Here is a 26,654-nt window from a genome sequence, read left to right as displayed (position 1 = left end):
TGGGAAACTGAGATGCACACAGGATTCATTAAAAAAAAAGTCACAAAAATATCCCATTTTGTCAGAGGAGCTATAACTTGAGAGGTTGCCATGGATGCCTTTAAATCTTTTTTTAAAGGAACTGCCTTCATCCCCATTCATTCTTTTTACCTTGTGCTGAAATTTCCAGCAAGGGTGCCTGTTCATGTTCTCTGTGATGTGAATACCTGCCTACAAGGAAATACTGTGCAACTACCAACTCATTTCACTTAGGTCACAGAACAGCGCTTTTGGGTGGTGATAATTTTGGCCTAATCTGGCTTTATTTAAACCAGGAATGTAAAGAAATGTATGTTTGTTCTACTACTACTACTCTGGCATTTCATTTTTCACATTCCCCCCCCCCTTTCTTTTCAGCTTGTTTGACATGGGAGGAGAATATTACTGCTATGCTTCTGACATTACCTGCACTTTTCCAGCAAATGGAAAGTTCACTCCTGACCAGAGGGCCATCTATGAAGCAGTGCTTAAGTCATCTCGTGCTGTAATGAAGGCAATCAAACCAGGTAAAAGATTGCTATATGTCAACAGAAATTGACAAGCTTAGTGGGATCATTCAAGCTGTCAAAACAATTATGCTGGGACTCAAAGGGTTGGAAAAAGCAAGAAACTGATCACCAGATCATAGTTTAATAAAAATAAAATTGTATGGTGAGAGTCCTATTGCTAAGTTTAAATAGCTGTTAGTGGAGCATAGAAATGATCATATATATTGCTCATCCAGCCCAGTATTGTCAGGAAATAACATACGTTGAGAAATTTCTGTATTAATTAATAATCATTTTTCTCTGAATACCTTAAAGGTGGCAGTGGTGGTTGTTATATCAATTTAAATTGGCAACATTTTGTGGGGATTTTAGTGAGTATTGCCAGGTTCAAAACTGCGCAATACGCAAGTTTATTTCAAGCATTTAGGTTTTGTAGTTTCCAGGTTAATTAAATAAAAAACTTTTGCTTAAAAAGTGAGTGAATATGTATTGGGAATATACTTAATTACCTTAGAGGGCATCAGAAAATACAGACTATTGAATATTATGCATTGTGTCCTTAAATTATATGTGAGCCAGTTCATCTAGTGAATTGTACATTTTCATAGTTGAAGCATCTGCATGGAGTAATTGCAGAAAACACTGCAGTGAAAATCTTGGTTTTTGTCATTCTGTTTTCATTCAGTTCAGCAAATAAATGCTTTTAGAGCTAAATGCTTTTAAAGCTGTTATTGTGAGCTTGAATATTTTAATGGTGAAGGTACTTGAACATTTCTAAGTATTAGTAATAGACTAGCTTTAGTGGAGAATGTACTTAATGCACAAAGTACATTTCTCCTTTAACATTACCTTACTAGCTTTCAACCACCAGACCTTAGAGTGGGGAAGCTTTTTAGTTTGCCAGTTAGGACATGTTATTTCCCTCTTATACAAGCTGGCTGCACACATAAGGGCTGCACATCCAGATAGGATTTTATTGTTGCACTTCAAGCTAAGATTATCTGGATATGAAGTCTAGGTATTTGCCATTTTAATAATAATGTACACACTCCATCATCTATCTAATTTTCCCCCTCAAAGTCCTGGTTCCATCCAGTCTTCATATTTTTCTCTACATTTTATTGCAAGCTTTAATTGCTTCATTTAATATGTATTGATAAAGTTAATTTCTAGTATGTTGCTTATTAGTTTTGGGAGTTGAAACCTAAAGCAATGTTATGCTCATAATAATATAGAGATTTTCTAAATTAACTTACCCATTTACTTTAACAAGGTCACAGAATTAAGTTATATTTCTGAAACTACTTGCCAGGTTCTCAGCCAGCTTTGTGAATGTACCAAGCCCCTAAACAGTCTTCCAGATGAATTTATTTTAAATTTTAATGTTGCTAATCAAATATTTGGTATCAAATCTTTACTGTTCTTCCTGAAAACACCATGTTGCTTTTAGCTTCTTGTCTAGTTGGAATATTGGTGCAAATATATTTATTGTACATTTTTAAGGCTGGTAATCGCAAAAAGTGGCAGATAAAGCAGATTGAATGCATGTGCTGCAGACTGGTTTTGATGTTGCTGCCAGTATGTACCAAAATATTATGATGCATCCATGTAACTGTGATCATGGGAAGTGTCCATGAAAATACAAAATCTTCCACTGTAGAGACAAAACCCTTTGGGAGTTTGTAGGGCTGTTGCAGCTCCTGAACCCTTTTCCCTGAGCAGCTCCTGAACCCTTTTCCCTGAGCAGTAAACATGAAGGAAGCTATGAGAGCAGAACCTCGTGGGTTTCTTTACCCTTTTTTCCCTTCCTATGTGTACTTCCCTGGCCACATTATAGTCCTAATAATCTTTACTGCTGAAAATGATGTGGGAGCATGTTATAAAGACGGTTAAGTGAAAAGAATTTGCAGAAGCACTGATTACCTGTGTTCTACAAACATGCATGAAAAGTAGAGCTGTTGAAAAATGGAAACCTGTTTTGATTAAAATGTTAACATTTCCATTTTGAAGTAAACAAAACAGACTGACATTTTTTATTCACAGTTTTTTTTATTTTAAAAATATCAAACACATTATTGAAATTGTTATTGAAAGTTTTAATTTTCCCAACTGTACTTTTAACTTGAGGGGAGAGATGATGGCGTGGGTGGGAGACCTGACTTTGGTGAAAAATCCTCAAAAACAAAACCTTTTTTTTCCCAAATAGAAGGCCATTTTTACCAAAGAAACCTCCCTTTGAATTGTTTTGACCAGTTCTAATAACTCTTGTGTTGACTACAGTTTGGTCAAATAATTTCAATAAAATCATAGAGGAGGAATGAAAATGTTCAGGAACCTGAGTGAGGGAGAGAGCTGTAATCTTTATAATATTTTGAAATAAACAGAAATTATCTCCTTTCTGCCTAAAAATGTAAAGCATTATAGTTCTGCCTGTTAGGAAACAGGAAGCAAAAAACTTGTCAATTCAAGGGTCTTTTAAATATAGCCAGGCTCCAGCATATTTCAATCAGCCTTTTTTGGCTCCTGAAAGTCCTTGTTCATTTCACTTCTGCTTTTTTTTTCTACCTCCATTTCCAAGTGTTACTATGTAAAGAAAATCATACGATTACAAACCCCTAATGCGGCAGGCTCCAGAAAAAGAATTTACATACACAACAAAAATCAGCAGTTACTTTTTCTGTAGAAAATGATATTTCTCTCCAGTTGTAGAACTGGGACTTTGACTAGCCTTTACAGAAGTTAGAGATGCCAGTAAAGAACTATTTTCAGAATATTAGAAAGAGAGAGAGCGCTAGGGCTTCTAGATACTATGATAATAAAAATAAGTTATTACTATATAAAGATATAAAATAAATGCTCTTTTTGGTTACATCACATCATCTTTACGGAGAATACGTGCTGCTAAAGAAAGCTAGCACTGCAAAATAGTGTGTACAGGATTTTTACTGGTGCAATTTAGGAATTAACTTTTGAAACTTTGGCCCTCAAATGAGGTTAGTGATATCATCTCTGAAAATTGATTTTGCTTCTGTTTGTTTCTATTAAATCTAATCTGCTATTAAAGAATAACTTCAGAAGGTTCCCAAAGCTTCAGATTCTATTGTAGCAAAGCATTCATTTGACTCTGTTCTCTGTGTGGGTCAAAATACATATAATTCAGAAGTTTGTATATCCTAGTTTCCAATCCAAAAACAAAACAGAAAAAATCCCTGTGGGTTGCAAATACTGTGTTCTGCAAATTGAGAAACCATCATGATGGAATTGTAACTCAAGTACAACAGCGATTATGCCACAAAACTGATCTGTAGGAAAAAAGGCATATTCAATTCTATTGCACAAGCAGCAACCTTGGAACCACTTGATGATAGCTATATTACCAAGAAAAAAAAATGTAACTGCGTTGTTGATTAAAAATGAAAGTTTGAAAAATAGTAGTTGTGGGGGAAAATTCGAAAAGGGACGTTTGAATGGGATTAGAGCAGACATTTGTATCAATTTTCTTGATAGGTTAATGATAAAATATTCCAAAAATAGCAATGGAAAGAAACTGCATTTCTACTTGTTATATTCTTAATGTTTCATAACCATCTCAGCTAAATCTATGGAAAAAATCAGAAGGGAAATATGGGGACAGATATAGATATAGATAAAGTCCTGAAATTTACATAATTTAATTATTTCATGATTCATCAGGTATTTGCTTCAAATATCTGTATCTCGAATACAAATCTTAATATGCATACACACACACACACACACACACAGATACATGATCACATACAATTTTTGCCACAGACCCCCTGCCTTATTAAGTGCACATAATGGATGGTGCACACTTAATGAGCAGCTATTATATTTTTTAATCCTCATTATTAAGTGTACAGCCCCATGTCTTATTTGCTGCACCTGCTCTGAAGAGAGAATTATTAACTTCCTTATTAATTTCAGTGGTTCTCATCACTATAATATCTAATTAAAAAAAAAAAAAAAAAAATAATTGGAGATATACCAATCTCCTAGAACTGGAAGGGACCTTGAAAGGTCATTGAGTCCAGCCCCCTGCCTTCACTAGCAGGACCAATTTTTGCCCCAGATCCCTAAGTGGCCTCCTCAAGGATTGAACTCACAACCCTGGGTTTAGCAGGCCAATGCTCAAACCACTGAGCTATCCCTCCCCCTAATTACTCAGAAATATTAACTAGTTTATTTTCACAACACCCTTGTGAGGTGAAGGTGTAGTATTATCCCCGGTTTACAGATGGGGAACTGAGGCAGAGAAATTAAGGTCAAAAGTATCCATTAATTTTGGGTTTGAGATGCCTAAATCATGATTTTTCAGAGTACTCTTGTCACCTTTGCATTTGAATCAGGCAGCTTCCTCCATACCAAGAGCACAGGAGAAAGTCTCTCCCTGCTTACAGTTCCAATGTCTGGACCCAGACCTGGCCTACCCCTCCGCAGACCAGAGCAGCAATTGCAAAAGAAGTTGGAGAGGGCTTGAGCATGCTCATTGCCAGGGCTGGCATTAGGAGGCAGCAAGCAGGACAATTGCCTGGGGCCCAACGAAGCTAAGTTACAACACATCTACGGAATCACTGTGGGTAATGCAAATATTACAGTAATCCCTAAAAGTGGAACTAAATCACACTAAAGCAGAGGTTTGCAAGCTGGCAGGGGGGGGCGCACTCTCCTAGGGGAGCGCAGAGGAACGTTTGTGGGGTGGGGGGAGCAGAGACACCAGGTGGCTCAGGCTTCAGCCCTAGGTGACGGCTCGGGCTTCAGCTTTGGCCCTGGCCGGTGGGGCTCACTCCTTAGTTTCTGCCCTGGGCTCCAGCAAGTCTAACGCGGGTCCTGCTCATTGCAGATGGAATCTTCAGGGAATTTAGCTGCATGCTCTTTCAAGTCTGGACTGAGCATGCACAAGCTGGAATTTTCTCAAAGGCTTTTAAATTGGCCAAATTTGGGCAGATTTTCTGAACAGCAAAAGGCCCATTCCTAACACAAAGACCAGCTCCTGCCACATTTCAAGTCCTTGCTCCAATGCATGGGGGCACTAGAGCTTCTCAAAGAAAAGGTCTCCAGAATTTTTTAACAAGGACAAAATATATCTTTCTCTAGCCTCATTCTCAGAAATGACTGAGACACTTTGACTGAAATTTCAAAATAAATAATAGAATAAAATAAACAGCTGGAGGAAGTCACCCCCGATGGAAAATTTTAACCCAAATAATTAAGCTTTGGTGAAGTTAATGAGCAACTGAAAGCAAGGTTTTAAAGTGAGAAGTTTCAGGAAAGCATAATAATGGGCAGTGCTAAGAGCCCCAATGGACACACATAACTAGTCTCCTAATAAAATATCTTCTCATACACGTTCACCTAAAATACGAGTACTCCCAAATAGGTTATTTCTGCCTCCAAACTAACGAAGATATAGGCATGTTTAAATGGATATTTATAATTATTATTGCGGACGATACCAAGCTTGGAGGGGTTGCAAGTGCTTTGGAGGATAGGATTAAAATTCAAAATGATCTGGACAAACTGGAGAAATGGTCTGAAGTAAATGGGATTAAATTCACTGAGGACAAATGCAGAGTACTCCACTTAGGAAGGAACAATCAGTTGCACACATACAAAATGGGAAATGGCTGCCTAGGAGAGAGTACTGCAGAAAGGGATATGGGGTTCATAGTGGACCACAAGCTAAATGTGAGTAAACAGTATAACGCTGTTGCAAAAAAAGCGAACGTCATTCTGGAATGTATTAGCAGGAGTGTTGTAAGCAAGACACAAGAAGTAATTCTTCCGCTCTGATTAGGCCTCAACTGGAGTATTTTGTCCAGTTCTGGGCACCACATTTCAGGAAGGAGGTGGAAAAATTGGAGAGAGTCCAGAGAAGAGCAACAAAAGTGATTATTGGTCTAGAAAACATGATCTATGAGGGAAGATTGAAAAAATTGGGTTTGTTTAGTCTGGAAAAGAAAAGACTGAGAGGGGACATAACAGTTTTCAAGTATGTAAAAGGTTGTTACAGGGAGGAGGAAGAAAAATTGTTTTTCTTAACCTCTGAGGATAGGACAAGAAGCAATAGGCTTAAATTGCAGCAAGGGAGATTTAGGTTGGGCATTAGGAAAAACTTCCTAACTGTCAGGGTGGTTAAGCACTGGAATAAATTGCCTATGGAGGTTGTGGAATCTCCAGCATGGGAGATTTTTAAGAGCAGGTTAGACAAACACCTGTCAGGAATGGTCTAGATAATTAGTCCTACCACAAGTGCAGGGGGCTGGACTAGATGACCTCTCGAGGTCCCTTCCAGTTCTATGATTTATTGTTTGGTTAGGCCCTGTTTTAGCAAGGTGCTTACACAAGCGTGGGACCACTGAGTTCAGTGATTCATGTGGTTAAATGTTAGCACATGCTTATATACCTTGATAAATCAGGGCCTTAGTGTTGATCCCATACAAATATCCATAGCTTTTGCAGCCACTTTCTTGGATTTGTAAACTAGCTTTACTGTACATTGGGTTTTTTTTAGGGTAGGGGTTAGACTCACTATGTTTCAGCAACCAGTAAAACTCTTCATCAAAAAATTTTAAAAGTGAGGTCTGCGTTCTGTTTGCCCTCTCCCATTAACCTAAAATAGTCAAAGAATTCTTGTAAATAATTATGATCTCACAACAGGACTGCTCTTCTGACACCATTTTGAAATCCCAGTTTAATGAAGAGATGTGAATAAAAGGAAAATATGACCTATGATGTACAAATAAAAATGTTACCCATTAGTAATGAAAACAACAAAACTGTGTAGACAGCATGGTTGCTTAGTGCCAAGGGACTACAGTTATTCCTCACTCTAGCACTGATTTGCTATGTGACCTTTTGCAAGCCACTTCACCTCTCTATGCTTCGGTTTTCCTGTGTCAGAGATGGGTTCATACTTACCCATCTTTGAAAAGCCCTTTACCATCCTCACGTGAATACTGTTACCTAAAGGCTAGTAATGTTCCAGTAGTGACCCACCACACAGTAGCAAGACTGCTGAAAACTGTGGTATTTGGGAAATTTCTATAGAATAGTCCAGGGGTTCTCAAACTTCATTGCACTGTGACCGCTTCTGACAACAAAAATTACTACATGACCCCAGGAGGGAGGACCAAAGCCTGAGCCTGCCTCAGCCTTGCTGCTCCGGGCGTGGGGGCCAAGGCCCCAGGGCTTCAGCCTCAGGTGGGGCGCCTGTAACCTGAGCGCCACCACTTCAGGTTGAAGCCATCAGGCTTTGGCCCCCGGGTGGTGGGGCTTGGGCTTCAGTCCTCGGCCCCAGCAATCTAACACCAGCTCTGGCTACCTCATTAAAACGGGGTTGTGACCCACTTTGGGTCCTGACCCACAGTTTGAGAACCGCTGGAATGGTCTGTTTTATAAGATTATAACAAATGATAGTGTTGTTATGCCACCACCATTGTTTCAGGTGACTTATAAAGGTATTTACTTGGTTATTATAATGAGTATTTAGAAGATGTTAATAAATACACATCTACAAGCCAAATCCCAATTCTTGAGGCCATAATGCTGGTGACATTACATCTTTTAAATGTATTATTGTTTTAGACCCCAGGTTGATAGATGGAAACTTTTTATTTCTTATATTAAAACTTAGGTCTTTGAAACTACTTGGAATGAATGTTCTAGATAATAAGGGATATACAGTGCACCTTCCATTGTTCTCCCTGTTTAAGTTAAATACTCTACGATCCTTAATTTGTAGGCCCTACATCTATTCTGTAAAGTGAGATACAATCACATTCCAAGCATTATTTTTAAATGTATGGACATTTTCAAAAATGACTACTCTGTGTTGTTCAGTAGCTCTCTAGTTCTTGATTTCATTTTCCCACCATATGATATTAAGAGAATTAAACACCTCTTTCAGTAAGGTCCATTGTTCTAAATTCCTCTTTCTCTAGTCAACTGTTCACAAGCAACAGCTAAGGCCAACTTGGCTACCATTCAATTCCCTATCTGTACATTTGTATGATTTAACAAGATTGTATCTCAAGTCCCCACTGAACTGAAATTGCAATCAGACATTAGTTGGGCAGCTGGGCATATCTGTTGATTGATGTTGTTTGTTTCAGTAAAATATGCGAAATTGTTCCAGATATGCACAAAAGTTGTTCACCAAGCCAGCTTATATGCAATGTGAAAGCTATTCTCCTTAATGACATTGCATTTACAGATCTACATATAGGAGTCTGGTGGCCACAGACCTTTTCAAAGTTGGCATTGGCATTTAGGGGTGTGGGCATATCCCTTGAGCCCTCCATTCTCCTTTCCAAAAGAGTTAACCCCATGTCCCCTCTACCTCTCCAGATGGAGTTGGCAGAATCCCCTTCTGAGAAGGTCAGACTTTCCTATGATGCACAATGTTGGGGAAAGTAGTCACGGAAAGGTTCTCCTCACACCAAGCGCCTCAGATAATGATAGACACAGATGTCTCTGGTATAGTGTGAGGTGCTTAATTAGTAAACTTGACTGTTGATAGCCTTTCAGAGTTGAGGCTCCACGTAAATTTTCTAGTGCTGAGGACCCCTCGGGCTGGTTCTCAGTCATGGACAATATGGTTGTCCTGTAATACCTCAACAGAGTGAGCACATGGTCACTTGTCATATCAAAAGGCAATTAATCCATGGGAACAGTGAATCCAAAACAAAGAAACCCCCTCTGGCAGGTACAAAAACCACCATGAATGAAGACCTGAGTTGAGAAGGTAGATTATTGAGTGGACGTTCAAACCCTCAGTGGCATCTTTACTGACCTGAGGTCATCCAGATGTGGACTTGCATGTTAGAACTCAGAGCCAGTGTCTGAGGTTTTGCTCCAGAGTTAGCAGGGGCCTGCAAGTTGTATCACTGTCATTTCTTATTTGTGCTGGAGAAATACCCAAAGGCTCGAGTTAGGCTTGGGGTCTCAATGTGCTAGGTGCTGTACAACACATAGGAAAGCACAGTACCTTCCCTTAAGAGTTTATAGTCTAATTTCAGACACCTTCTTTTATGTTACAGGGGGAAATGCTCCTTGAAATTTCAATTAGGTGCTAACTAAACATGTGAAAGGTCCTTTGATCCTATGTGAACTCACTCACTTACCACCTCTTGTGGAAAGTTTATTGTCCTGATGGCCATAACCTTGATTATTAGGATCTCTGAGTTACTGGCTGTTATGGGGTCAGGTCACCCTTTAACACCTTGTATAGGGAGAAGGTGGTATTTAGGCTTCATCCAAAATTTTCACCTAAATCGATGCATATCAGTGCCTCTATTTTCCCCAAAGCCCTAAGGTGTCCTGGAAAGGTGAGCTGCATGTCCTGGATATCAAGAGAGTAGTCAATCCCCGCTTAGAAATAAACCTTTTTGATGATCCAATGTTTATGATCTTTGAAGAAAAATGTAAAGGTTGGGCCACTTCAGCTCACATCCTACCTAAATAGATAGGGCTGTACATTATCTTATGAGATGGCAGATATTTCAGGGCTGAGGCAAAGGGTGGCAACTTCAGTCGCCTGTATCTGTAACGTGCCCTTATCTGAAAAGTGTAGAGCTCGGTTTGCACCTTCACAAATCACTCAGTGTCACATCAAGAACTGATTTTGGTTTCGGGAGAGCGGTTCTGCCTATTGAACATTGACTGAAGAACTCAGCCCTCTTCTTGACAGGGAGGTTACAGCTAGCTAGTCTGCTGCATTTGGGTTCTTCTAGGCAATGTCATTTATGAGAACAAATTACCAAAACAACTCCTGTACTCTGAACATATTGCCTCTAACAGAGCCACACTGATTGTGAATGATTGAGAATTCAAGACCTAATGCTTTTGGAGGCTGGGAAGAACTGAGTAATGGCTATACAGGGTGTGGTCTTGATTCCCTTAGACAATAGAATGTAAGGTTTGATTGATGTGTATCCTTGAAAAGGGTTTGTCGCTGAGTGGTCAGGCACACAACTCGGTGGAGGACGTATGTTCAGAGAACAAGAGCTACTGTGCTGAGTAACACCTGTTGTATACAAATAAAATGTAGAGAATGCTTTTTATACAAAAATCAACTTGAAAAATTCTAAGGTTCAATTTTTTTTGCTCTGTTTTTGCTACTTAAGTATATTCCAAAAGGAACAGAATGGAGAAGATTGTTGGGTTTAGATAGTATAAGATCTTGGCATGAAATAATCCAAATAATTTTAAGAACCTGTTAAAGGCTCTAATAGCTACAGAATTTGACATAGGATATTGTACTATTGATGACTTGTTCTCCATGTTATTAAATTGAGCGCACACATAGTCAGGAGTGTATGCAAATTCAGAAATTCCAGGGTCACAGATTACTTATTAAACACTTATTTTGAAGCATGATAGTTCCATATCTCACAAGAGCTCTGGTTTATTTCTGTATATTACAGTTTCTTATGCTGTTTTATAATGTTGTTCATCCTATGTGTTCTGCTAAAAAGGAAAAACACTTAAAACACATGAGGAATATCATTGTAATTATCCTATTAAAAAAGAATTATCTCATTCATAAATACTGTTGACTACAAGATAAATTTACTAAAATATGTTTCTCTCCATGAGAGATTCAGTATATGGTTTTTCCATTTAAAATTTATTTATTTTTTATTTTGTGTAGTCCAAATTTGTATTGAGTTATAAGCACATATTGTCTGTCAATTGTGCTTTCTAAGGACAATCGTTTCTTTTTTTAAAGAATTAATACAGTTTTGTCATGCTCTAAATTGGACTTTTTGACAGCAGCATTACAGAGAGGGACTGGGGAAGACATGAGATTATTTCATTTTTGTTTATTAATTTCTATCTTCCCTACTTGTATTACAGAATTATTTCTGTCCAGGTTTTCTTATTTTCATGCAAACTACTGCAAGTCATTTTTAATTTTCTGTGATATCTAAAGCATGGCAATATTTCTTAGGCATAGAACATTAATAACTTAAGTTGAGGATTTCCTATTGATTCCCCTGAAGGATAAGTGCTTTCAGAGTGTTATAACTAGGCCTTGATATTTAATGAATCCCAACAGATGACACGGCGATACACTTTTTCCCTTTCAATTAAGAATGTGCTCTTGTGTTAAAAACAGTTGGAAAGAATCTAACTCTTGTTTGTATATAATGTTGCCAAAATTAATTGTCCATTTTCTATTGAATTATGCCTATAGTCTTTTCCTGTTCATAGGATAAAATTATTTCTTTGTTCATAAACAAGTTGCACTCTGTTTAAGAGTTAGTTTTGTGTGAGTGACCCAGAAAAGGCATCGTGGCTTCCCATTTTAACTTAAATCAGAATTCATCAACATAAATTGTTTGCTAAAGGAGGCATGTCCATCCCCGAAGGGGTTTGGAAAGTGGGAAGCAGACAAAGTTCTAATATTGAACAACAAGCAACATTCATTGATAAATTGAAAACTTACAACTTTTTTTAAATTGTTAGAAAAGTCTATGAACTAATGCATGTGAATCCTATTGTATTGGGGTGAGAGTCACTGTTAACCATACAGACTAACTGCCCAGAGTTAGCATTAGCTAACAGGAGGAGATGAAAGAAAAGGGCATTACTCTCTGTCAAATTCAGCAAATCTTTCAGTCCCTCAAAGCAAGAAACAATCCGTTGTAATGTAAGATTATCCTTTTTTCCCTAGATGCAAGCTTTCAGACTGAGAGTCTCTGACTACGAACCCCACTGGGAACTGTTCTTTTCAGTTGTAGACTAACACACAGCAGTTGACCCATGCAGAGTGACCACTGCAACATTAGAGAGGCAAAAATAACAGAGTATTCCCAAACCTATGAAACAAGGCACTTCTGAGAGAAGGCTGCCATTGTGTCCCTGAATTTTCCCCATGTGGCTTAGGTATTGTAGAGATCTGAGACCAGTTGGAACTGCAGCCTGTGCAAGACCTACAATAGACCCAAATTCTGCAAAGATTTATTCATGTGCTTAACTTTAAGCATGTGAGTATTCCCATAAACTTCAATGGCACTATTCGCAACTTTAAATGAAGCGTGTGTGAAAGGACTAGGGGTTGAATTTACTTTTTCACTTTTGTTCTTAGCATTTCTCTTTATTTAATATTGATTTTATGTTTTATGTTTCTATTTTTAAATTTGAAAAATAACTTCCCCATTACACCTTACTGGCTATAGCAGTGACATTGCAAATACAAGTTTTGGATACTGTCATTGTGGGAGAATTAAATTGTTCTTCACATGGTGTCTGATCTGCAGTACTTTACTTCCAATCCAATATTCAAGGGATTGTTGTGTTGTACATTGTAATTTTCATTGATGTGGGAGGTGCATGAGTCCTTCAGGCTTGATACTATATCAAGGTAGCTGTTAGAGAACCAACCTACTAGAAACAGAAGATTTTGTCTGGACAGAATAAAAATTGCCCTGAGTATTATCTGAGCTAAGTTTTTTCTACACTTCAAAGTTTGACAGGTTTCAGAGTAGCAGCCATGTTAGTCTGTATCAGCAAAAAGAACAGGAGTACTTGTGGCACCTTAGAGACTAACAAATGTATTTGAGCACAAGCTTTTGTGGGCTACGGCCCACTTCATCGGATACATAGAATGGAACATACAGTAAGAAGATATTTATACATACAGAGAACATGAAAAGGTGGAAGTAGCCATACCAACAGTAAGAGGCTAATTAATTAAGAGAAGCTATCATCAGCAGGGGAGAAAAACTTTAGAAGTGATCATCAAGATGGCCCATTTCAGACAGTTGACACGAACATGTGAGGATACTTTAACATAGGGAAATAGATTCAATTAGTGTAATGACTGAACCATTCCCAGTCTCTGTTCAAACCTAAGTTAACGGTATCTAGTTTGCATATTAATTCAAGTTCAGCAGCTTCTCATTGGAGTCTGTTTTTGAAGCTTTTCTGTTGTAGAGACTGTCTGTTTTGGCCAATGTACATGGCAGAGAGGCATTGCTGGCACATGATGGCATATATCACATTGGTAGATGTGCAGGTGTACGAGCCCCTGATGGTGTGGCTGATGTGATTAGGTCCTATGATGGTGTCACTTGAATAGATATGTGGACAGAGTTGGCAGCAGGGTTTGTTGCAAGGATAGGTTCCTGGGTTAGTGTTTTTGTTGTATGGTGTGTGGTTGCTGGTGAGTATTTGCTTCAGGTTGGGGGGCTGTCTGTAAGCGAGGACAGGTCTGTCTCCCAAGATCTGTGAGACTGAAGGATCATCTTTCAGGATAGGTTGTAGATCTTTGATGATGCGCTGGAGGGGTTTTAGTTGGGGGCTGAAGTGACGGCTAGTGGGGTTCTGTTATTTTCTTTGTTGGGCCTGTCCTGTATTAGGTGACTTCTGGGTACTCTTCTGGCTCTGTCAATCTGTTTTTTCACTTCAGCAGGTGGGTATTGTAGTTTTAAGAATGCTTGATAGAGATCTTGTAGGTGTTTGTCTGTGTCTGAGCGATGTGCCAGCAATGCCCCTCTGCCATGTACATTGGCCAGACCGGACAGTCTCTATGCAAAAGAATAGATGGATACAAATCTGACATCAGGAATCATAACATTCAAAAACCAGTAAGAGAACACTTCAACCTCTCTAATCACTCAGTGACAGACGTTAAGGTGGCAATTTTGCGACAGAAAAGCTTCAAAAACAGACTCCAATGAGAAGCTGCTGAACTTGAATTAATATGCAAACTAGATACCATTAACTTAGGTTTGAACAGAGACTGGGAATGGCTCGGTCATTACGCTAATTGAATCTATTTTCCCATGTTAAAAAGTATCCTCACACCTTCGTGTCAACTGTCCGAAATGGGCCATCTTGATGATCACTTCTAAAGTTTTTCTCCCCTGCTGATAATAGCTTCTCTTAATTAATTAGCCTCTTACAGTTGTTATGGGTACTTCCATCTTTTCATGTTCTCTGTATGTATAAATATCTTCTTACTGTATGTTCCATTCTATGCATCCGATGAAGTGGGCCGTAGCCCACAAAAGATTATGCTCAAATAAATTTGTTAGTCTCTAAGGTGCCACAAGTACTCCTGTTCTTTTTTCAAAGTTTGAGTTTCCCCACTAAAACTAAACCCTAACGTGCTGCTACTCTTACCCCGAATATGTGCATGGTTGAAGATCTTGTGGTGAAACTGACTAAGCATGACACATTCTGCTGGGCTTCACTGCAGCTTGTTTCAAAAATTGCACCTTTTCAGGCTCCCAGATAAAATGTTATATAAAAGGAACTCAGGGGTGTGCTGTATCCATTCAGTGGACTTAGGCTACTGTGTTTTAAGAAAAACGATATCCTAGTTTAGAATTATCTTGGTGGCTTGACGCATTAAAAATCATCAAAATATAGGGCTTATAATGGAAGAAGTAACTGACCATTATTGACATATAGCAACAAACTGTTGGTTACCAGTGCAAAATAGGGCCCAAGTTTCAAAATTGTGTGACTAAAGGATAGGCACCTGGATATGTAGTGCATTTAGGTAACTTATAAGTAATCATGCACCCACTATGCAAAATTGAGATCAGGTAACAGTTTCCCCACATTTTGGGGGTTCTTGACAAAATTTCCCCAAAATTCAAAGGTTTGTGGATTTGACTTTGGGCCCATTTCTGGTCATCAAATGTAGTTGTAGATTTTAGTTCCCTTACATCTTACTGTTTTGGTTTGTTTTTAGAACATAGAGATTCTTGTTAGCAGTTACTTGCCATTTTTTGTCACAGCTACCCAGTGAAGGCTAAGAAACATGCTCAGCAAACTAGTTTATTCAGCCACTTCAACAACAGGACAATGCTATTTATAATAAGGTGTAATTTTATAATCTGTTTTTGTTGATGTTCAGGGGACATTTGCCAAGCCAGGTTGTTTAGGAACCAAATCTAGAAAACTGATAAATTATTTGCTGTCTGATCTGTTGTGCAAAAAGGAAGCTTTGAAAATCTGAAATGTAGCAGTTTTTTCAACAAAACGAAAAGAGAAGAAAGCATCATCTTACATTTAAATAATGTTTAATAAGAATTTGCTTAGTATTTTTAGGGAGTTTTGTTTTATGTCTGCTATGTTTGTTACGTGTCTAGCCAATCTTAACATGTTCCAGTGGCTCACTGACTGAGACAGGGATTGCACAGTTCGTCTGCATTTTAGTGGCACTACCAGGGGATGTCGGACCTTTTGCCCTTGTTTGTAGACACTCAGAAATTAAATATAACCTAACCTTAACACAGTTTTGGGAGAAATTTAGTATAACCTTGCACAGTATTTTTTTCTAAGTATTGTGACATCTGTACTGGCAAATCCCTGCAAAATCACTTGTGGTTTAATCATTGTCACAATTATAACCACAAAATACCCTAACTAGCAGCAAAAAAATTACTATGTGAGACCTTTTGAGAACAGTCTCCAAACAGAAGTGACTAAGTACCAAGCAGTAATTCCAAGTTATTTTTGTATACTGTTGTTTTATATTCTAATAAAACTTAAGTAAATAACCTCAGATTACTTGGTTGACAAGATAACAGGGATAGCAGTAGTTTATGAACAACTATAAAACCTTTTCTTACTGTGATATTCTTGTAAATTGCTTGTTTAAGATAAATAATGGGATTATCCCGCCTTTTAAGAATGTCAGTTACAAAGTTACAGTACATCTAATGAAATTAAAATATTGTATCTAATTCTCAACTTCATTGATCTCATTCTTCTCCTTTCTATATCAAAATCTTCTTGGCTCCAAATGAACTTCCAGAGAGAGTGAGTGAGAGCAGTGTTTTCGTGTGATGTTTTAAGTCTTTAAAAGGTAGATTTTAGAAAATATTACAAAGTAGTTTGGCAATTTAGGGTTTGGTGGGAAAATATTCTAAAAGAAAGAAAACATAGGTGTCTTTTTATTTTTCTGTAATACTATGCCTAGATACTCAACTAAAGGTATCTGATAATTTCAGATTATTGCTGGAAATTATATAACTATATCTATATCTATATATATCTATATCTACAGATATGGCTCTGTCTTTTTTTTAAATATAATTGTGCTAAATGTATTGATTGTGCCATTTTTAAGCACATTATACCACATATATAACAAAACTGTAAAATAATAGTACTTTTAGCACAGTAGCTTTCTACAACTGTTGATGTTATATTTTTTGCTACTTAATCCCTGGACTGTCACATTCCATTATCTGAATTGCCCAACAGCCTGGTCATTGTTATATATTTCAGAATGTATATTTAAAACTCTTTAATATTTACATTGCATGTATCACTGTAAAAAGTGCTTTTTATCCTGGCCTTTTGCCCAAAAACATGCTGAATGGCAACTAACCAATCAAAACTTAATGAGCCTTGGTAACTGGACTTCAGTGAGAAGCTCAGTCATTGGTTCACTGACCTGTATTACACAGTATCTCATTTGGCAGTGAATTAAGAATAGAGCAGACGCATCATCAGCAGATTTTCCTGAGTGCAGACTTCTCTTGGTACTAACTTCCAAAGTCCAAGGACGCTTCAATCTAGCTTTCTAAACCTGATCTGTCAGTGCGGTATAACCAGCTTATAAATTGGTTTAAAGCTAATAATTGAACTAACCTTTCTACATTTAAAAAAAAAATAACATTTTGGTAACCATGATAAACTTCTCAGTAACTGATAAATAAAGATCCTGAATAATACAAACAGTGAAACATTTCAGAGGGTGATTGGGGATGCAGGACTAATACAAAATGGTATTAAAGCACAATCAATTGTTATGATTACATTTGCAATAATGCATGTAAATAATGCTTTGTCAGCTGGAACAAGATTGATGCACGCATCTTTTGCTTTTATACTCCCCTTGGTCTCATCCAAATTGTTAAGTGATTTTGCTGTAATGTGAAAAGAGGTTACTGACAAGGTTCTGCTCTCAGCTGTCCATGGTGAACCTTGACTATCATATTTCTTTTTCTTTTCCCCTTCCATGTTCCCGTTGCCAACATGTGTCAGGAGAGCAGAGTATCAAAACTGGGGACTCTGATAAAAGCCAAGAGTCCCAGATGCACTTTCTAATTAATTTAGAATCTTGCTGGGGGACACTTGCTGGTCAGCTAAAGTCAGATTTGTATGTGCCATTGTATTATTAAAAAAACATAATTCTATTTTGATTGTTTAGTTATAACTGCAACCCTTGTCAGTTTCACTCAACACAATTTTAGGATTCAAATTAAACTTTCAGTATATGTTTTTATATTATATAAAACATTAAAATATATTAAAAACACAAAATTTGCATACAAATTTCTCTCTCTCCTGCTTGAGTTAGTTTTCCAAACTTGTTTCTTAAGTAGACTGTGTGCTCAACATTTTTAAATATTTGTCAGATTACTCTGAAATACTTGTTTCTCATAGTAAAATTAATGTTTTTGAGGCTATCTTAAGGTTACCAGTTAGGAAAGGTTTGATGAAAAGCTTATAACTGGAAAAGCTCTGTTAATTTGCTGTTTAAAAAAAAAACAAAAAAAACCTATGTTTGCACCATATTATCCGAGCTTATCTCCAGCATGACAATCAGTTCATATCTAGCAAGACGATGACTCCAGCATTTTTTACTCCAAGAGCAGCAAGTTCTTTCTACTTAGTTCAATATCTCCAGTTGGCTCAAAACTGCTGGTGTTTGTCCTTACCACACCAGTAATGCATGATCGCATTCTACTGTGCAGTAGATTAACAAAGGTCTTAACATGTTCCTGTCTCCCCAGAGAATATACATTTAACCAGATAAAATAATCTGCAGGTGAAATATTTTACAGTTTAGAATTAGAACCATTTGAACTCGTAGCAAACAAGGCAGCTGAGTTGTTCAAAATACAAACACCCTTTTAAGACAAACACATTAAATGAAACATAAAGACAAACAGCGGAATAGCAAATATAGCTGTCTGTGCACTTCACGGCCTTTGTTTATTTTTTCATTTAAAAATCTTCGATGTATTTTAATACTTACATTACAGGCCTGCTTGCAAAATGATACATGAATCATTTAAAAGGGTCTCTTAGGCAGTACTTAATTTCCCTATAGCCAGTGCTTTGCCAGTGCTATTTACGGCTACAAGAGTGCGATTCAGAGAATTGGAGCTGAAGTGATTCTCTCCTATGACTCAACACTAAAGAAGATTTCATGTTCTCTCTCTCCTTTTTTTTTTTTTTTTTTTTTTTTAAACACTCTCACCTCTAAATATTGTAATAGGTCCAAGCCTCAGAGTTCTCCTCCAACTTTAACTTTTCTGAACTCAAGGATCATTCCGAACTGGAGCTTTGGTTCTGATACATTTCTATTTGCATGACTAGATATGAGGAACACTCAGTAGTGGGAAACCAGGGGAGAGAAGATGCATAGAATGTTCTGGAAAAAAAAATTTAATTCCTTCTCAGCTAAAAGAAAGAGTCCAAAATTGTTCTCAGCAGTTGGTTCAAATGCTCAGCTAGGACTTGCATTTAAAATAATCAGTAAAGCACTTCTTAATTAGAGCATTTTAATGGTTCACTTTCTCAAACTTTATTGCCTATAAAGGATGTATATTTTTGAAGATTTAATTTATGGTTGGAAAATGTCTCCTAATGCCTGTTGTTAGCAGTAGAACTTTCTATGTAATTTTCAGATTGTTGTTTTGACTCATGTGGATGCTTCTTCACATCACAAAAATGCACCCGTAGTTTGGTATAATTGATTCCATATGCCAAATAAAGGCAAAGGGATGTTGTGAGTCAGAATTGAGGTGCATTATATTCTACAAGGTTGTATAAGGAAGCTTGCACCTTGCCTGTTTACATGAAGTCTGCTCTACTCAGTGCCATTTTTCTCTAATACTCTACAAATACCAGATGCTGTTAGTGCTTGGAGAGGCCTCATTTTAAATTCATTGAAACAAGTTATTCAGAGCTTTCCATTTCATACGCTGACCAAATGCTGACCTCAGTTACACCACTGCAGCTGCACTGAATATGGTCCTAAATGAAATGTTCATTATTGTGTATTAGCAATGTACAGAAAGTAGAACTGCTGACATGAAAAATTCATATTCTGTATCTCAAGGCAGATTGTTATTGCTACTCAACTTCATCTCCATGCAGATTTTTTTCTAATATCAAAGGATTGATTTTAAAATTTGAGAGTTTAGTCTAAGTTAAAGATCTCTAAAAGAACCAATCAGCAAACTTGTAGTCACAGTTGTGCCAGAAAATTTAAGTGAACAGCACGTCTTTTCATTCCTAATGTTAACAAGAAAGTTTTATTTTATTTTCTATTTGTTTAAAAGCTGCTTTTCTACCATTTTTTGCATATCTACTAGTTTCTTAGTCTATTTCTGGTAATGATATTGTGCAAATAACACTGAAACTCACCAAATGTCAAGAATCCTAAATGGGTGCTCCATAAAGTGAAGTTACATAGTTATAGTTCGGTGACGCAGAATTACAGGGAGTGAAATTTATCTAGAGCTTGAGGGGGGTGAGAAGCCTATTCTTTCTTTGATACACAGGTATAATTCAATCCATGTAATTTAAAATCTCATTTCAGTTTTACTTCACAAATTTTCATGTGTGGAAACCGAGATTTAACTGACATTTCACACAAATCTATGTTCCTTGTGTGGCCGGTGCACATCCTCACCAGGAGCGCTGGCACCAATTTAATTACCATTGTGGAACAGCTTCTGAAAGGCAGCAACAATCAGTGTAAGCAACACTGTGTCTACATTGACACTACGTCAGCCTGACTACATTGACCTAAGCACTACGCCTCTTGGGAAGGTGGAGTTAAGTTGGTGAAGTGGGCGAGTTGTATTGATGGGAGCTATGTTTTAGTGTAGATACTTAGAGTTAGGTTGACATAAGCTGCCTTATGTCAACCTAACTCTATAGTATAGACCAGGGCTTAGTCCTAACCTAAAAAGCAGACGCAGAAGAGAGATTTTCACTAGGCTCCCAGTTCCCACTGAACATCAGTGGGATTTAACTCTCATTTGTACCTTTGAAAATCTTCCATAGTATGCTTTTCTTGGACCAAACAAAGGAATACATGAAACACCAGGGACTCAAACATCTTAAGAATTCTGTATGTCCAGAGGTCACCAGAAAGGTTCATCACTGGACCTCCTAAGCTCAGACTGATACCAAGGGAGTCAGGAAGTCAGAGATATGTGGGAACAGTGATGTTTACCACATAGAAATTGAATACAGGAAGCATATACTTCTAAGTCTACAAAGTCAGAAGAAAAACAGACATGATACAGTAATTTACTAAAAAGAACGAGGAGTACTTGTGGCACCTTAGAGCAGTGGTCCCCAACCTTTTTTGTCTGGCAGGCACGGAGGACCGTGGTGGCAGACAAGCATCTAAGAAATGCTGCCGACAAGCAGCGTCATCCAAAGGTGTTGCCGCCAAAATGCTGCTGAATTTCAGCAGATGCTCATCCACCGGCCAATACGCGGGCATACTTAGACGCCCTGGCGGGCACCATGGCACCCACAGGCACCTCAGGAGACCCCTGCCTTAGAGACTAACAAATTTATTTAGGTGTAAGCTTTTGCACGTTCTTTTTGCTGATGCAGACTAACACGGCTACCACTCTGAAAATAATTTACTATACAGCCAAGATTATATTGATGCAATTTAACATATAATAGATGTGGAATCTGTTATGAAGTAGCTGTGGAATAATACCAGACAAACCTAGAGAGTTGAATATTAGTGTAACCAGTGTTCAGATCTATGCAACACTTGAAGAAAGAGTGTAAAAGTCTAACAATGTGGGACTAATCCGATAGCTGAAATAAATGATTCTGCATGTCACCTAACTTGAGTCTATGATCAATTGAGCAGTTCCTATTAGTGGAAACTCTTTGGGATGCATTGGGTCATGTTTGGATAGTTTGCAATGCTAAACAAATCTGATGACAGTAGACATACAGTGCTGCTCATCCTGCTCCTGACCTTTATTCCAAAGACACACGACAAGTATGAATTTTATTTGAGCCCTGCTACGGGAGTGAAGTATTTCTCACTTTGCAACTTTATTATATTTAGCAGAAATTTCTATTGTAATTATGACATGACAGTAATGTTAACAGGACCTCAAAGCTGGATGTTCCACTGGGGTAAAACAAATGGTAGTTGAAGTGGGGAGGCTGGATATAAAAATTGCTGATTTTTGTGTAGCCATGCCAAATTTGAAAAAGGAAAATACTCATTGCTGTACTTTACCCCTAGTTACCTTAGTTCTCCAACTGTAATTATTGATGATGACTCAAACCCTTGGTGAACTAATTAAGATAGTATACTGTGTTACCAACAGTTGAAAAGACCCTCTCAGCAGTTTTAGTGAAATGATATTGTATAATACACAAAAATAATAGATATGTAATGTGTCCTGATACTCTACTTATAGGCTACCAGCAGTATGTTGTAATGGTCCTTTATTGTACGTACTGGAGGACTTGACTTTTACACAGTCCATTTGCTCGGGGAAAGAACAAGGGAGTCATTAATTTCTGGAAAGTGTTTTTGCCAGAAAGACACAGGCTATAAATCTGGTATATACACAGAAAAGTGACAGCCATTTCAAATGTCCTAACCAGTATGTTCACCATGAGAGAACTGATTATAATTAAATATAATTATGTTAATATTTTATGCTCTGCATTTCAAATAACTGGCTATGTTTTACCCATTGATGGTCTTTCTGAAAACTCATGGGTATATTAATGTTTGCACAGACATGAGCAAACACATACAATTTAGCAAAAAAATCTTATTCAAATCCGGTTATATTTCATTGGTTTCTTGTTGACCATCAGCCATTTTTGCATACCCATGTTAGCTGTTTGTTTCTATTTGAAATGTTTTCCTGCTAAAATGGATACTCTACCTACTTCCTTTTAAAAAAAAAAAAAAAAAAAAGATGTGAAGGGCACTGGGTATATTTCTTCTGCTTTTCTGAATATTTTATTTTAAAATATCTGGAAATAGTTAACACAACTGCTTTTTTCTGCTCTCTAAGGGGTCGGCTGGCCTGATATGCACCGTCTGGCAGACAGAGTCCATCTGGAAGAGCTGACTAAAATTGGCATCCTGAAAGGCAATGTAGATGACATGGTGAAGGTTCATCTGGGTGCAATATTTATGCCACACGGACTTGGACATCTACTTGGAATTGACGTGCACGATGTTGGAGGCTACCCAGAGGTTAGTGCTAGCTGATTTGCAGATTAACCCTTCTGACTTAAGTAGGCATTTCTTTTAGTTTCACAGTGAGTAGTGTCTTCTCTGGTTAGGAATTAATGTGCACTGAAGTTTTTCTTTGCTGGTGTGGTATTTCATGTGGTTTTCCTGAAATTAAATGATAATTTCATCAACACATGAAATGCTCCTATGAAATGCCTACTCATGCTGCGGGGATTCTTAGCATTCCTAATGCTCCTATGAATAAGGCCAAGAGTGTGTTTTATTTTCAGTTGGTCCATTTGTTGCATCTATTTATTCAATAGCAGCTGCGTGATCAGCAGTGTGCTCATGCAGCAGGATGTGTTCCCTGCCTCAAAGAGTTTATGATCTAAAAAGACCACACCAAAAAAAAACCTCCAACGTTTTAAGGATGAGGGAAAGGATTAACAACTTTGAAGCAGGGTTATCAGGGTAACAGTTGGCACACCGCTTGGTAGAGCCATCATTTTGCATGTGTATGTATTTTATGTTAAAAATTTAGTTTGCAGGAGGACATTTGTTAATGGAGAAAAGGAAGAAATTGTTGGAGTAAGGGAAGGGAGTGGGGACAGAAACTGCATGGGTGAGGGGTGGAAATGGAGGTGGAGGGAGTAAAAGCAATGGACAGAGTTAAGTTGGCAAGGTGGGAGAGGTAATATCTTCTATTGGACCAACTTCTGTTAGTGAGAGCATGAGGTTGGGTAGCTGGGGTGCTGCCGTTGTAGAAGAGGGGTATGATAAAGATGTGACTAACACCCAATGGCAACGCAGCAGTGAGACCTATGAAGGCCTCTGATTTTTCCACTGCAAAATTTAAAATGTACTGTGAAGCAATAGTCAACCTGCGTCTTGTGAAATCCCATAAGACACAATATCCCTGTTTCCCTTCATTTCCAACAATAATTGCTAATACTTCTGATCATTAGCCAGCACCTCTATTGTGGTCTGAGCAATTTTAGAGGGATTGATGCAAAAATACACATTTGAGAATATGCAACATTTCAAACAAAATGTTTTTTTACCTATGAGTAGGCTCAGTATCAACACTCCCAGCCTTGACACATGCTTCAAAAAACATTTACCTCCTAGGAAATGCCATTTTAAAGTCTACATTTATTCTGAACCTGCACGGTTCCTGCGAGAAGCTGAGTGTCTTCAAGTCTGAATGTGTTGGAGGTGACAGAGCCCACCCTCTGGCAGCAATGCAGGATAAGGCCCTAAATGGGACTGATGACAAACTCTTGCCAGAGTAGATGCAGATATGCCTGAAAAAATAAAACACACACCTGCGAGGTGCGCACACCTTGTCAATACATAATGCACATCCCTGCAGTTCTTTCATGGGGATTTTTAGAGGAAAGATACTTTGTGAAACGGAGAAACATCTCTTGAAGGGAGGAGGCGGTCCCTCCCAAACACCTGCCCACGGGCTTTTCCCTGGCTACCCATCTTCCTACATTGAAGTCTAGTTCCAACATGGGTCACCATATATTCATTGGCTGTAGTGTGTCACTCAGTGTATTGATCAGCAGTAGGCGTAGAAAGAACTGGACTGTTAGGTCTCTCCACAACCCTTTGCAATCTTTTCAAACCTAAGAGCATGACTGTTGTGTCTATACTACACACGTTGCAGAAGGAGAGTCTCCTGAGGCAATCTGGTTGCTATTAAAATGTTTTTCTCTATCCTTTTATTGCTAATTTTAAACAACACTGTGTGGCTCATACATTTTTCTCTCTTCGGTTCAATTTTAAAATGTATATTTTTCTGAAAAGGAAAAAGAGTTTAAAAGTGAATGTGGTTTGTTAGTGTGAGAGTCAGCTTGAGTGGGATTCTTGCATCAGTTCTTAGTCCACAACTGCTGCTACTGCATAATAATTGGTTTAGGCTACACAGGAGAAGAACATAAGGCTCTGGTGTGAGTGTACACACATACCTATGCAGAAAGAATTGCTTTCTCCAGTCACTAGTTGATCTTTACATGTAATCATATTCTGGCCACTTAGTTGAAGAGCACTGAAAAGTTTTCTTTCTCAAGTACAAGCACGATATGCAACTTCTCTTGTTCTTAAAAGATGGGTGACAAATGTCTTAAAGCCTGACTAGAATAATAACAGAATAATAACAGAAAATAACCATGATAAAATATACTAAATAATGATGTAATGTGTGTGTCAATGCAAAGTCTGATTAAGGCCTGGTCTATGTAAGGAAATTAGGTCAGTATTCAGGGATATGAAAAATCCACACCCCAGAGCAATGCAATTAAATCGACCGTAACCCCCTGTGTAGGCAGTGCTAGGTTGACAGGAGAATTCTCTCATTGACCTTGCTACTGCCTCTCAAGGAGGTGGAGTACCTATGCCAAGGGAGAACACCTTCTATCAGTGTAGGTAGTGTCTTCACTGAAGTGCTACAGCAGCGCAGCTTTAGCGATACAGCTACACTACTGCAGCATTTTAAGTGTAGACAAGCCCTAATATAGAAGAATGACTGATAGGCTTTTCAGAGCATTAATAACATCATTTCCTAGAATTAGAAGAACTATTTTTGTGTATTAAATGCATTCTCTGAGTGCTATGTGAATTTGACAGTAGTTATCATTTCCCCCAAAATTAATATGATGGTTCATTAATAGTGCCTGAAAGAAGAGATACTATAATTCTACACTCAACAATGAGACGTTCGCAACAGTCTAAAAAACAAACTGTAACTGCCAAGGAGTTTGGCTGATATGATAATAAATAAAGCTAGTTTCAATATTTTCGGAAAGATTTTTCCTTGTTTTTTATTTTTTTAGTATCACAAGATTTTAAGAAAAAAGTATTTTCAATAATGTATCATACATTATTAGAAATGTTAGAAATCAGTTACAGGAGCTTTTTAGGCATGATATTAATATATTTAGGATCATGTTTATGTTGGGGTGGGGGGGTCATTCATGTACCACGATCCTATTGGATGTTTCTTTTTTAAAAGCTACATTTCACAGTTATGATGTTAAATACTGATGGAGATGTCATTTGAAAGCTGTTAGATTTCTCCCCAATAAACCACAGGGTTTCACATTATCTTAGTTATGCCACATAATGGCTGCTCTTTGAGGATTGCCTTTTTAAGGCGAGGGAAGAAATCATACATAAACATTTGAAGCTATGTTTTATTTTAAACATTACGGTGTATAGTTAATGACTGACACAAAATTACAGAAATGCGAGTGTACTGGAATGGGCTTTTCAGTTTTAATTTAATGAAAAAGAAACAAAAATTAAATTGAACCCTTTGCTGTGTGCAAAGCTTCATCACTAACTTATATGGCACAGACAGTTAGTGCCCTCTCTCCATGCTGTTCTCTCACCTCATGTTGGCATTGAACACTCATCGCAGGAGCAACTTGTCAGACTCAAGGGAGATCTGCTAGTGGACTCCAGAATCTAAGACCCCAGTCAACGCACAGTCAACCTTTGGAACTCATTGCCAGGGAATGTTGTAAAGGCCAAAACTATAATTGGGTTCAAAAAAGCATTAGATAAGTTCATGGAGGATAGGTCCATCAATGGCTATTAGCCAAGATGATCAGGGACACAACCCCATGCTCTGGGTGTCATAAGCTTCTAACAGAAGCTGGGAGTGACAAATGGGATGGATCACTCAGTATTTGCCCTGGTCTGTTCATTCCCTCTGAAGCACATGGCATTGGCCACCATTGGAAGACAGTATGCTGGGCTAGATGGACCATTGGTCTGACCCAGGATGGCCATTCTTATGCTTCATATACTTATGCCCATACTTAACTTTAAGCATGTGAGTAGTTTTGACTTTAAGAATATGAGTAGTG

General features: G+C 37.9%; 1 protein-coding gene across 2 annotated transcripts in view; it reads left to right on the top strand.

The window, feature by feature from the left end:
* The window catches only part of PEPD (peptidase D), a 227,212-nt gene that overhangs the window by 179,174 nt on the left and 21,384 nt on the right, over nucleotides 1–26,654 (top strand). For both annotated transcript variants that reach the window (XM_044987795.1, XM_044987794.1), the window contains exons 12-13: nucleotides 397–545; nucleotides 22,616–22,800. In XM_044987795.1, the coding sequence (XP_044843730.1) occupies nucleotides 397–545; nucleotides 22,616–22,800 (334 nt within the window). The remainder of the gene's footprint in view (nucleotides 1–396; nucleotides 546–22,615; nucleotides 22,801–26,654) is intronic.

The sequence above is a fragment of the Mauremys mutica genome, chromosome 14 (assembly GCF_020497125.1).
Source record: "Mauremys mutica isolate MM-2020 ecotype Southern chromosome 14, ASM2049712v1, whole genome shotgun sequence".
Taxonomy (NCBI): Eukaryota; Metazoa; Chordata; order Testudines; family Geoemydidae; genus Mauremys; species Mauremys mutica.
Note: the sequence above shows the minus strand (reverse complement) of the source record. Positions and strands in the feature narration are given on the sequence as shown.